This window comes from Corvus hawaiiensis, chromosome 2 (genome assembly GCF_020740725.1).
Source record: "Corvus hawaiiensis isolate bCorHaw1 chromosome 2, bCorHaw1.pri.cur, whole genome shotgun sequence".
Lineage (NCBI taxonomy): Eukaryota > Metazoa > Chordata > Aves > Passeriformes > Corvidae > Corvus > Corvus hawaiiensis.
The window spans coordinates 30,952,516-30,966,054 of NC_063214.1; the positions used below are offsets into that span (position 1 = coordinate 30,952,516).

The 13,539-nt window shown below is 44.6% G+C and overlaps 1 protein-coding gene across 1 annotated transcript; it reads right to left on the minus strand.

The window, feature by feature from the left end:
- Positions 1–181: 181 nt before the first annotated feature.
- LOC125321364 (cystatin-A-like) lies at positions 182–7,300 on the minus strand. The gene is made up of 3 exons (XM_048294071.1): positions 7,151–7,300; positions 2,166–2,267; positions 182–395 (listed from the first exon to the last, which is right to left on the minus strand). The coding sequence occupies exons 1-3, from the start codon at positions 7,214–7,216 to the stop codon at positions 267–269; spliced, it is 297 nt and encodes a 98-aa protein (XP_048150028.1). The 5' UTR covers positions 7,217–7,300; the 3' UTR covers positions 182–266.
- Between the last annotated feature and the right edge of the window lie 6,239 nt (positions 7,301–13,539).

Sequence of the window (13,539 nt, forward strand, 5' to 3'; positions counted from 1 at the left end):
TTCACTGGTTTTCACTATTGGTTATTATCTTGCTCAGCTTTTTTCCTTAAGTGCTTTTTATATTCCAAATAACCTTATGTTTATTCTATATCTTAATTAGAAATACTTTATTTTAATCTTGTGACAGACATGAAAGATAACTTCTGCAGGTATATTAGCAGCAAAAGGAAAATATGGACAATAGCTTTCCAAACTTATTTTATTTACAGTCACGGGCAGAACCCCCATAGGACTTGCAGAGGTGAGGCCCTGCACCTCATCATCTCTCAGAAGTAGGTCAGAGGGTCATCTCTGGTTTTGCCAGTCTGAAAACCAACAAGGCTGGGGCCTTGGTTCTCATAAGGAAGACTCTGAAACACCTTTAAGTGGACATATTCGTCATCGGAAACTTGGACCTAGAGACCAAAAGAGTGGGGAAGTGAGGATCACAGGCTCAAAGCAGGTTCAAACAAAAGGCTGTTCTCTATTTCTTGAAAGAACATCTTTGCTCTTTCTTTTCAAAGAAATTCACCTTTTCCCCCACCCCCGAAAGTCATCACATAAAGACTTGGTAGGAAGCTGTAACATTTCATTCTTAAAGAGCCAAGCACAACAGGCACTAAAGTCTCCCTCAGAGGTACGTGGAAACTGGAATGCCTTATGCCCCAGGAGGTTTTTGCACGCTTTCCGGTGGCTGCAGTGTGGCACTATGCTTGGTCTGGGTTGCAGCTCAGCTGTAAGTCTCCTGGTAAAATATCAGTGATGTGGAACACTCAGAAATGTAAAAGACTGAATCTTGTGGCAGAACTTCTTCCAGTTAATGCTAAAATGAGTAACTGTTTTCCATCACTGGTAAAATCGGGAAAGAAGACACAAATCATCCATTTTGAGTGTTACAAATGGATTTCTTCCAAGTTCAGTAACACACCGATTTTCATTTCAGAGTAGTTTGGTCACAAGGCTTAGCAGGGACAGCAGACAAGTATTTTACATTGCCTAGGTCAGCAATAAGACGGAACTAAGCGTAGAAATCCAAGCAGGCCTGACTTCTGGCTGTACCTGGAAATTGTTACTCTTCATTACTCAGTGCTTTGTCCACAAAGTGAAAGCACATTTCACAGGAGCGACGGAAGGATAAACATCATTCATGTAGGTGAGACTCTGATTGGCCACATAATAGGTAGCCTGTCAGTACCATCTCCTGGTGCCCACAGAGCACAAATAGCAAAGTTATTTTAAGGAAGCACCTGGGAAAGAAGAAGGTTTGGCAGCACCTGTCCTTCCTGAGATCAGCTAAATATGAGAAGTGTGGAGCTAATGCTCACAGTGTCTCTCTGCAGAACTACTCGCCCCCAAACATTCCAGGCCAATTTCTCTAATAAAAGAACTCTTCCAATTCCCATGTCAAGGGAGTGTATCCTGCCAGGCATATGTCCACACACATGTGGGGTTTCAGACACAGCAGTCACAAGCCATGCCTGCCCTGCTCCAGAAGGCCAGCCTGCTGCTCAGCAGTGCTTGCTAGCCTTCAGATGCAAAATACATCCAGCCATTTCTTCTGTGCTACTTCACAGAAAGCTGCTCACATCCATCGGTCAGGGCTTCCAGTAAGAATGAATGGTGCCATCAGAGGACTGATTAAATTACCCATTCTTCCTCTGCAGCAGAGAGGGAGTTTTGAAAATACAGAAGAAACCAGCAGGCAGGCTGTACCTCTGCAGAACCTGATGCAGAACCAAAAGATCAACACACCTGCTTGCATGCAAAACTAGTCAGCAGAGATGCTTGCACTGCATTACACAATTGACTCTATCTCTCCATCAGTTTCTCAAGATGACTTCAGTTTCATCTGACACTACTTTGCCTTGAAAGCAAACAGGAGACCAGTTATGACTTGTTTAAATCATTTGAGTTGGGAAGGCAATCTATAGTCCTTGAGGGCGATGATCCCAAGAAGCCTACCAGTCACATCTGAATAGGTACAGGGCATGTTTTGTAATATTTCTATTCCTGCTTACAGTAGTGCCAAACAGGAATTTTATAAGTATTTGGAGGTAGTCCCCACTTCTTTTACTCACATCAGACAGTTTCCTATGATGTTTGCTTCTCTTTCTAGCTGTAAGCCACTCTGCAAGTCACCTGTATCATTTAATTCCAAAACACTCCCTCCTAAAATATACACAAACCTTAATAAAGTAGATTATCCCAGCAACTACTTGAGTCTTATATTCTACGGCTGCAAAGACAACACAGTTCATGTTTGCCTGGCTTTCAAACTGCACCTTCACCTGTAAAAAGAAAGGGAAAAATTACTGGCAGGTTGATATTTAGGGAATTCTTTCACATATACCACTCCCAATTTTCATCCTTTCAAACATACTCCCTTAATGGAAGTCTGCAAAGTGACTGAGGGCACCCTCAAACCCCTCATCCAAATCATCAGTAAAGATATTAAACAGGTCTGGCCCCAACACTGAGCCCTGGGTGCACCACCTCTGCCCAGCCAGATGTAACTCCATTCTCCACCTCTCCCTGGGTCCAGCCATCAAGCCAGTTTTTCACCCAGTGAGCAGTGCTTCTTCAGGAGAATGCTGCAGAAAGTGGTGTCAGAGGCTTTACTGAGGTCCAGGGAGACAACAACCACAGCCTTTCCCTCATCCACTCGGTAGGATCCCTGTCATGGAAAGAGATCAAGTTGATCAAGCAAAATCTGCCTTGCATGAACTTGCCTTGCATGAATCCATCATGGCTGGGCTTGAATCCCTGGTTGCCCTGCACATGCTGTGTCAGGATGAGCTGTTCCATGACCTTCCCCAGCACTGAGGTCAGCCTGACAGGTCTGTAGTTCCCTGGATCCTCCTTCCTGTCATTCTTGTAGATGTTCTTTTAGAGGAGCATCACATTAGCCAAACTCCAGTTGTGTGAGACCTCTCTGGTTCACCAGGACCTCTGGTAAATCACGGACAGTGGCTTGGAGAGCTCTTCCATGAGCTCCCTCAGTACCCTCAGGTGGATTCCATCCAGCCCCATAGATTTATGCATGTTTAAGTAGAGAAGCAGGTCACTAACTGTTTCCTGATGGATTGTGGGAGCTTCATTCTGCTCCTTGTCTCTGTCTTCCAGCTCAGGGAGCCGGTACCCTGAGGACAACTGGTCTGACTACTAATGACTGAGGCATTAAGTACCTCAGCCTTTATTTTTTGTAGCAATGATTTCCCTAGCATCCAGCAAATGATGGAGATTCTCCTTAGCCCTCTTTGTTGCTGATGTATTCATCAAAAAGAATAGTTTTCGTCATATCTTTTGGCAGTGGCCAGACTGAAGTTCTGATAGGGGTTTTACCTTTCTAACTTTCTCTCTGCATAACTTCACAACACCTTTGTAATCCTCCTGAGTTGCCTGCCCCATCTTCCAAAGCTCATAAACTCTATTTTTGACCCTGAGTTCCAGCCAAAACTCTCTGTTCAGCCAGTCCAGTCTTCTTCCCCACTGTCTCGTCTTTTGGCACAGGGGGACACCTTGCTCTTGCACCTTTAGGATTTCCTTCTTGAAGAATGCCCAGCTTTCCTGGATCTCTTTGCCCTTCAGAACTGCCTCCCAAGGGACTCTCTCAACCAGTCTCCCAAACAGGCCAAAGTCTGCCCTCCAGAAGTCCAAGGCAGTGGTTTTGCTGTTGCCCTTCCTTACTTCTCCAAGAACTAGAAACTCTCTCATTTCATGATCACTATGGGACCACCACCCAGAAAGCAGAAACAATCTTTCCTGGGCTGGGTGACGCGGTGCCCTTCTGCACATGACACCCACCCTGATGACTGGATGCATTACTGAGTTTGGGCAGAGAAGCAGCGTCAGTGTCAGCCTGCTCAGGCTGCCCTGGGCAGGGCCAGCAGCACCTCAGTGCTTCTCACCACCCACCTGTTTCAAAGGAATGCACAGAATTAATTTGGTTTCTCAGCACATGCACCTACAGCTGGCTGCCACTCCCATGACATTCCTTCCTAGCAGGAAGGCCATGGAAAGCACCCAAGGAACATCCAGATCATTTCCAGAGAGCCAGAAATTATCATCCTATTCAGCTTCCTCATGATCTCTTACTCTGCTCTTCTGCTGAGCAGCTTCCACAAGGTTTCTATCCCCAGGAACCAACAACTGTACTTTCAACTCAAGAGCTGCTAACTCTGGCAAACCTGGGAAACTTTAATTCCAAACACCCTTCCAGCTGACTGGGGCAGGGGCCTCCTAGAATGCTCCTAAGTGGCAACTTTTGGTACATCATATTCCTCTCTCAAAACAAAACAAAACAAGGCCACTTCTGTCCAGTTTTGCTCTCTCCCCTCTGGCCACTGTGTCCCCCATTTGTTATTTACAGACTGAGCCTTCAGTAAAATCAAGCAGGCAAACAGCTCCTTAATCCTCAAGTGAAAAAATAGAACATTCCTAAACTCTTATCTAACAGCACTCTAAAGCCAAAACATTCCTCAGTTTTGGGCAACAGCTGTAAAACAAGGAGACCAAATAAATAACATTCCCCAGCTCACTAATGATGGCTAGAGACAAGGCACAGGTATAAGTAAATAATTATGTGCTCCCAAGAGCAGACAGACCTTGAGCACCCCAAGCTCTGCAGATGCTCTTCACAACTTCACTGGAATCATAGGAATTGCTTCTCTGCTCAGCAGAGCATAAAATCCCACAGAATTGCTTCATAAAAGGGTGACACTTATGCTGGAAGCATAGCAGGATTTCCCCAACATAAGGTTTCCATAAGAATATTTTCCTTAGACAACTATACCAATGCCTCTGCAAGGGGGGAAAGGACCAGGAAGAGTGCTCTCTCCCACTGTCAGCACAGGGCAGAAATTTCGCCTTGCAGAAAATAAAGAGCAAAGAACAATCTGTTTTCATTTTCCTGAAGCTACTGAGAACAAAAGAACACTAAAATTAGGATCAGTCCTTTTCTGGAATCAAACAGAAACTCTGTACCATCCACATTTCAGATTCCATATTTGCCCTGTACCCCCTGGGAGCATTAGCACTGCCTGAAACCAACCTTCACATTTTTTAGTGCCTGTTTGCTCACGGACACCCAAGTGCTGTGCTTTCACCTCCAATACACACTGCAAGATTTCTGATCACCCATAAATAACACAGCCCAGCATTGAAAATGAAGCTCAGTATCTGGCATGGGTGCTTGAGGCATTTCACAGACTCATTAATTAAATTTCACAGCCCTCAGCTGGCCCCATCTTAAACATGAGGAAACAAGAATGGCAAATACACAAAGGTGCTACAAGTCCCTTGCTAGGGTCTCCCTTCCACAGGTAGAAGGGAATTTCTGATCTCTGCAAGTGCTGCTCCTTCAAGCATTCCTGCCAGCACAGAAGGAACAGTGATACTGCTCCCAAGTAATTCAGTCAGTGTCTCCCAAACAATTGTAGATCACCCATTTCTCTTTCTGGTCTACAGTAAATCATCTCTCCTCTGACTAACCTGTTATCCCAAACTCCAGCCCTCCCCCGTGTACGTGTTCCCCACTCTGGTGACCCCAGCTGGGACTGACCAATAAAGCCCTGCAGTGGAAGAAGGCTCAGAGGAGCTGAGGAGGGTGATGTGCCACCCATGAAACTCAGGGAATAATGCAGGGTGTGAATGACCACAGCTTTTGCAAATAAGCTGACTTTATCTCAACATAAAGGTTGAGCACATGTGGTTTAGATAGTCGAGAGGATCATGTGGTGGTGGAACTCCGTGAGTTCATTAAAAGAAAGTGAACACACACCTGAGTTAGCCAGATCAGCATGGGGGGAGTGAACACATGGCTCTGCCCAACCCTGAGTATAAAAACTAAACAGTGGACAAAAGAATTCTGAAGAAAACAGCTGACTAAAGCTGACTTAAACCCACCTCCCCTTTCCCAGTGACTGAGGCTGCCCAGTGTTGTGACACGGAGCTTGTTGTACAGACCAGGAGTGAAGAACATACTGGTGTCCTCAGGGACCTGGGATTGCAGTCGCTACATTTTGCTAAGAGTAACTTAGACCTGTATCAAGTGACCAGTATATTTGTATCACTCTGCTAAACCAGAAGCCTCGTGTAACATGGAATCTCTTCAAATCAGTAAACTGGATGTTAAACATTATCCCCTCCATCTGTGGACTATGGAAAAGAACCCTGTCAGAGTACTGGGCTGCCTGGTCTCAGCCTGCAAGATTGCAGGAGACATGGAAGGATGCTGGTGCAAACTCTGTCCTCGGTAGCACAGCAAAGGAGAGAGCTGGGAGCCCTGCACACCAGGTATAGAGAGTGTGCAGTGGTATTGGCCAATGCATTCAGCGCCAACTACTTCCTATTTTTGTTTCCTCAAAGAGCGCCTGAGTGCAATTGCCAAAGGAGAAGAGCTCTTCTTTCAGAGTCATAAGGGTGAAGAGGATTGGGTGGGTGGGAGCATAAGATGGGAATTTTCCCATGCCATGTTGTTCCCCTTTCATTCCTCAGGATGCACTTTATACTTTCTCTAACAAGAGCTGCTGCACTGCAGGGCATTAGAGGATCTGCAGAGCTGCTGCTCACACACCTGCTCCAGGACAGGAGCACTGCCTGTAACGTGGCAACTGGGCTCACTCGCTGGCCTGCCTTGTGCCAAGCTCACCTTGCTTCACCAGCAGCCCCTGCATCACAGCTGTGACTCTAGAATATAAACGCTGAATGCCAGCAGGCAACACACAATTTTAAAATAGCTTTGTCCTGCATATATAATTCTTTGCTGCATACTTGCATGTGGTTTGTCCTAGGCAGCCCTTCACTGAGGTATGAATTCTACCAGGTACAAGCTTTTCCCTTCCAATATGCCACCTCTTATTTCAAACAGGTGACCTCAGTGCTGGCATAGCAGAGCTAGGCTTTGAATTTCACATGGACATTAACTGAAGGTAGCCAGTACCATGCCCAGCCATGGACAGAGGAGACAGAGAAGTGGTTTGTCTCAGTCTTACCAGGGCACTGCCTACACAGAACGCTGAGCAAACACTGCCAGTCAAGGGGATTCCCACTTTCAGCACAGGCTTCTTCAGTTTAAACCCTGGCTCAGTCTCCCAGGTTCTACACAAGCTTCAGGAATGACATCCCTGCACACAAGTAACTTAATCTACAGACAGGGTAACAAATAACTCACCTGGTTAGCAATCTGCTGAACTTCTGGAGTAGCAGGCTTGGTGTCAGATAAGCCCCCAGGCATCATAGTGGCAGGTGACCTCTCTGAAGTGACAGGTGGCTCTGAAGAGGGAAGTTCAGTGCAGTCTGAGTGGAGTCCCTGGGTATCTCACATATATACACACACACATATGTGTCATAGAGTCATGTGACCTGCAACACATGGAGCCTACCATTACTGAACAAACGGGGAAGAGGGGGGAAAAGCAATGTAAAGCACTGGCAATATTAATAATAAATGTAAAAGCACTTAAAGAAGTGTTTATGGTCTTCACATCAAAAAGAAAGGCAAACATCAGCCTCCAGTCACCCCCATCTTAAAAGAGAGTTGGTTTGGGTTGCAACTGGAACCTTTTGCTCTCCACCCATGTGCAGATGACTAGGCTGAGCTCTTGGGAAACAGATCAAAGACACACCCAGTATTTCCCAACACCTTTCCTGATCAGAGGAAAGAATGCAGTTATTTCCTTAGCATAGGTCCCATTCATCTTGAAATTGTATTGTCTCAATATCCTTCTAAGCGGGGAAATGGGAGCAGATGGCATCTTACATTCAGTGACTTGACTTCCCTCTACCTCACCAGACAGGTGCCAAGGTAAACACCAGCACCAGAAGTGGAAATAAATTCGATCCCAGATTCAGGTAAGTACTGCAGATAAGGTATTTCTGCTTCTTTCCCATCAAACTGACAGGTGCATTCAGGCAATCATAGTAGCAACAGAATATGCAATAAAATCTACTTTTTAACTCTAGTGCCAATTTCCTGGAAGACAAAGTACAATTCCCCTCACTAGAGGAGTAGTGTGTACACAAAAGCCATCCTAATTTCAAGGTACGCTGCTGAAACACATAACATGAGAATATAGTTTAAGAAGTATTCATTCTGTAGTTACAGTCACATGGCACAGTCACATTCGTGAATGTGAATATACAAAGCTCAAAACCTACTGGGGGAAGGCTAACAACTCTAGCAGCCCTCCCTGGTAAGGGAGAACTAACGCTTCAAGACCACAGAAAAAGTTACTCCCTATCAGTATTCCTGACATTCCATCAAACACAAGGAATGTTGTTCCAGAGCAACTACCAGAGAAGCAGCAACAGACCAGACACTTTTTAGTCTCTAGGGGTGAGTACATGGGAGCAGGTGAAATGAGAATATGTGCTGTACACAGGCAATGGGCATTTCTACTGGAATCAGCATTAGGGAATTTGCTAGGAACAGGTGGGTTTATGGCCACAGCAAAAAACTTATCTTTGTCCTACCCATACTACTGACCCTCCTCTTCACAGATAACCAGTGATGCAACAGACTGTAAAAAAGTACTTCAGATCTGACTTCAAGGCCTGGTTTTGGTACAAAGCCCCTGAATTTGAGAAACTGGGGCTGTAGGGGCCCTACACTCAAGAGTATTGATGGATATTACAGCATGTTACTGAAAAAAGATACTGCAGAATTTTGAGCAGCAGTGTTATGGGAGTGGACAAAAAGCATGTGAGGAAAAACAATTGTCCTGAGACAACATTTTTGTGAACCAAGAGAAAAATCCTTCCAGTTCTCAGGAATAAAGGGAGTGGCAGCTCTTAAAAACGGAATTCTGCCACTTTTACCAACATCTCCTCTCCAGATAAGGAGTTCAAAGCCCTCTTCATGGAAGTGATGACAACTCAAACCTTCTTTGGCACAAGACCCTGCTGATTAACTCAAATATATGCTGATCATGTTCCACCATTTGTGCCTTACTCACACCCCAGGACAGATAAGGAACTGGAAGAGCCAGCTCACCTTACTGAAGCCAGAAGTCAGAGAATGTGTCCAACAACTGCGCAGCTAAAACAGGGTATTTTATAAACCTGTTGTACTAGTTTGAAAACAAACCAATGGGAGGCACCAAGTCAGTATAACAATTTAATAGGGAAATCAAAAAACAGGCAGAAAACACGGGGTTAAACTGACAGAGTCAGGATACAACCTGACACCCTGTTAGTCAGAGTGGTGGTAGCAGTCCCATAAGATGGTGGCTGCAGTCCTCCTGAAGTGATGGATGTGGTTCTGTCGAAGCAGTGATCCTGTAGAAGGGTGATCCTGTAGAATTCCTCAGAAGGTCCAGTGGTGGTTATGTAGCTACTGTCCTCTGGAAATCCAGTGGAAAGGGGGCCTGTGGTGTTCAGAAACTCAGATTATATCCAGGATGGGATGCTTGGTTCCTCCCTCTGGGTGGATCATCTCACAATGGGATGATGAGGCCAGGCATTGATGGGCTTATTAACAGAAGATAGTCCGGAGGGAGTTCTCTCTGAGTCTTGTGGCAGGACAATGATGGGCCATTAACCGGGGGGAGGAGGCAAGGAAACACTGCCCCACCTGGTTTCAACAGCTCATGAGGATGGTGATAGAATACACTGCAACCCAGGACACCTGTCCACTCACCAGGATACAGATCCTACTAACTTACTTGGGAAGGGATGTTAAGATCCCCAAGGCAGCAGTACACTCCTGGAGAACTCTTGATTCTGTCTAACAACAAATACACTGAGCACAAAGTCTAGGAGCGTTCATTTATAATCTTGGAAAGACTCTAGATGTGAAACTAAAGATGCTAATGTGAGGAAATCGTTCACCAGACTCTGTATTTCTGGGTTTGCTGGGTTTTGACTTTAAAGCATAGCAACTTCTTTTTCCCCAAAATGCACAGAGTTGTGCAGAAGGGAAGGAAAATCAACACTAATTGTCAGCAAGTTGATGCTGAAGTTTACAGAGGTGAATTAGACTGTTTCTTTTCCACAGCAGCGCTAATTATTGTCCCAAAATCCAGTGATATTTCTAAGACTGGAATGCAGTGCTTATCCTGCACAAGAATTTCATCAAACCACTTCGAATTGCTGATGTTTCACAAACCTGTGATCAAAGATGATCAGTGGCAATTGATCAACCTTATCTCGGGCAACCCCCACCTCCAGCCCTCTCTACCCTAAGTTTTGGATGTAATGAACCAGGAGCTGGAACACTGCCATGAAAAGAACAGCTGCCCCTACTCCATCTCTTGCACAACATGGATAAGCTGGTGAGCGTCCCCCCGTAGCGTTTGAGACGCAGCTGGTATCGCGTACCAGGCCAGCCTACGCGCTCCATCGGCACAGACGGCAGCTTCCCCTCACCTCACTGACTGCTGTTATCTTGGAGAATCTCTGCTGGGACACCACCACTGGCATTTCTGTACAGCCTTGAAGCTGAGTAACGTTGCACCATGTACTATTCCAACACAGAAGGAACAGATCTTTACAGCTTGCAGGCCACTACTCCCTGGTGTTGTTTAAGCAATTTTAAGAGGTACAAGCTACAGCTGATAAAAACACCAGCACAGTAACAAAATAAAGCAAACAAAATAAAATATTAAAATTAAAAATAATAAAAATTTTAAAATTAAGAAAAAAACACCCACCAAAATCCAAACCCCAGGGTTATGTATTTGCAAGTCATTTTTAAACCAGGAATGAAGTCAGCTCTGTAGAAATGACTGTGAAAGCCAAGTCAGTAAGGCCAGTCTTCTGGTTTCACAGTGACAAGACATGTAACTGTGACTGGACATGACACATGGTCTGAATGTCTACAAGAGCTTCTAGAGGAAAGCAGCCCTCCATGTACCAGCCGAGGATGTTTTCATCATCACAGGAACAACAGCCTTGATTTTCAGTGTGCTGGTCTGCAAAAAGGTTTCCCCTCCTGCTACACACCCTGATTTTAAAAGATTTCTGACATCATACATGAACAAGGATCAAGAGAAACCTGACCTTCAGCAGCACAAAGTTACCATAGCCTATGCTGAGCCTCTTCCTCTCAGTCTGCTTCAAGACAACTGAATTCTGCTGTTGAAAATGTCCTATAAAGAAATTACCTGTTTCATCAGTTTTTCATGCCTGCAGGTTGCAGAAGACAACAGCACTGAGTGCCAGAAAAAGAACACCTCTTTCTGTTTCACGGAAGGAAATACGCACAAGCTTGAGAGGACTTTCCAAGCAAGCAGGATCTGCCCACCTCTATTCACCACTTGCAAGCAATGGGAAAGCCCCAGCAGGAGGCAAGACACCCACAGGACTGTGGACAGGGCCATCAGTTGTGCTCAAGTGCCTTTACTTGCAGAAATAGAAGTTAAAACCAGGGAAAGGATGAAATCCTGCTGTTTGTAGGGTCCACTATTTGACCCCCATATGACAGCAAACAGCCCAGTAATTTTGTAACTAGCTCAGTGGTAACGTTGAAGCAAGGTTCAATCCCTGACTAAGCAGGATCCTGGAATCCTCAGGGGTCCCTAGACGCAGAGCATTTACCTGCCTGTGTTCAGTGTGGCACACAGCTCACACCGACGCCGTCTGCACACATCACAGACCATCCCACTCCACGCGCAGCTCTGAGGCGCTCAGGGAACAGCAGAGCCGCGTGCTCCTGCCCCGAGCCCCAAAGTGTGGCGTGCAATTCCATCCACTCACCTTCGTGTTCCATCGAGCTCAACAGCAACATTCAAACAGCTTCTGAGCCACCTGATTTGCCATGGACTACTGTTAAGAGACAATCCTCTGTGCTCAGAGAAAACTAAATACAGCAATTCAACTTCTTAGTGCAAGCCTCTGTGTGCCAGCTGCCAACAGCCAAAGAAAGGGATCTTGGGGATTTAGGAGTCTTCTCATGGTATCAGTTTTTCATACTCAGGTTTGTATAGGACTACTTGCTTGGCCTTATATTCAAACTGAAAATAATTCTATGTTGGGCTGATTTTTTGGGGTTGCAGGTTTTGGGGTTTTTTAACCGTTTCCTCATAACAAATGCAAAAAAAAAAAAAAAATCTGTATCACATCCATTTCACAGGTCATTTATCACAGCATCTGCTTAAGTGAAGAAGCTTTCCACAACAGCTGAGCAAACATCTGGATGGATAAAGGAAGACAATAATTAATTCTCATTACAGTCTCTAGTTTATACAGAATAAAAGATTATATTTCAAGACTATTGATCCAAGTCTATACACACTCATAGAAGTTTCTATCATACAACTGGCTTAAAAGGAAAATTTGCCCTTGCAGTTGATCCAAACCCTAGAGAGAACAAATATTTTAGACACCTATACTAGAGATCAATATTAAAATACCACCTTTGAAATCAAAACTGACTGTTCTCAGCATCTCATTAATTGATGTGTCCTGTGGAAATTACATTAGTGCCAATTCAGCCCAGAGTTCTGAGCAGTATTTGATTGACACTTTGATGATAAACAATTATAAGAATTTAACAGTTGAAGAATGAACACATTTTCTGCTTTCAGAGTAGCAGAACAACAATAAGAAATATTCAAGAATGAGTGCTCCAACTCAAGTAAAGTTCTCCATAAAGCAGTTGCAGTACCTTGAGAAAAAAATAAAGACAAAAAATGAAGTTTGAACATTAGGATTTACATCCTCAAAGACTTAAAATATGTTTCTGCCTCATTCTCAAAAAAAGGTGAGATGAAATTACCCTGGTGTCTAAAAATAAAAGGCCCCCAAGCAGTTTGAGTCTCTACTGCATAAACAACAGATAAAACAGATGCTGCTGCACACATCTTTGCCAGCTCTCAGTAACACAGGTACATTCCTCCATTTATTTCCCACTCCCTATATATGCAGAGCTTTAGGGATGTGAGAGTATATCCAGTAACCTCATTGCTGTTGCTGAATTCCGAAGTGTTTGCAAGACAGGTCCTGTATTTTTAGGGCTCTGTTTAAGTTCAGTGGTTCTTAAAGTCATATCACTAAGTAATAAAACCAGCTGGCAACCACACAGACCTTGTCACTTGACTGTCAGCCAATCTGAAATAAATACAAAATAAAAAGTAAAAATGTAAAATATACAGGTGTGATTGCAGCAATTCAGCTTTCCTCCTACTTATCTGCCTTTAAATGCTGTGTTACTGCAGGGGTGCTGCATTAAAGCTTTCTAAACACAACACCATGGCCAGGATCAACAGGATCAGGTATGCACAGCTGCTTCCTCAGCTCAAACACAATTCACCTTTACAACTGATCTTAAAGGTTCCAAGGAAGGGACAAAAAAGGATCCCTGGACAGTCTCATTCCCAAATGAGACACATCTTCAGCTCCAACCCAAAGTGGTTTTAATCTACACCACATTCCCTATATAAAGGAAAACTCCAGAACTTGGTAACACAGACCAGAAGAGAGTAAGCAACAGATGCTGCCTGTCAGCATTGCAGGAGCCATGGCAAACCTGTATCCACACACAACACGGGGCCTCTGCTGCTTGTGTTGAGCAGTTCAGAACAAGGCTGGTAACTTCTTACTTTAAGCGATGCTGAACTTACT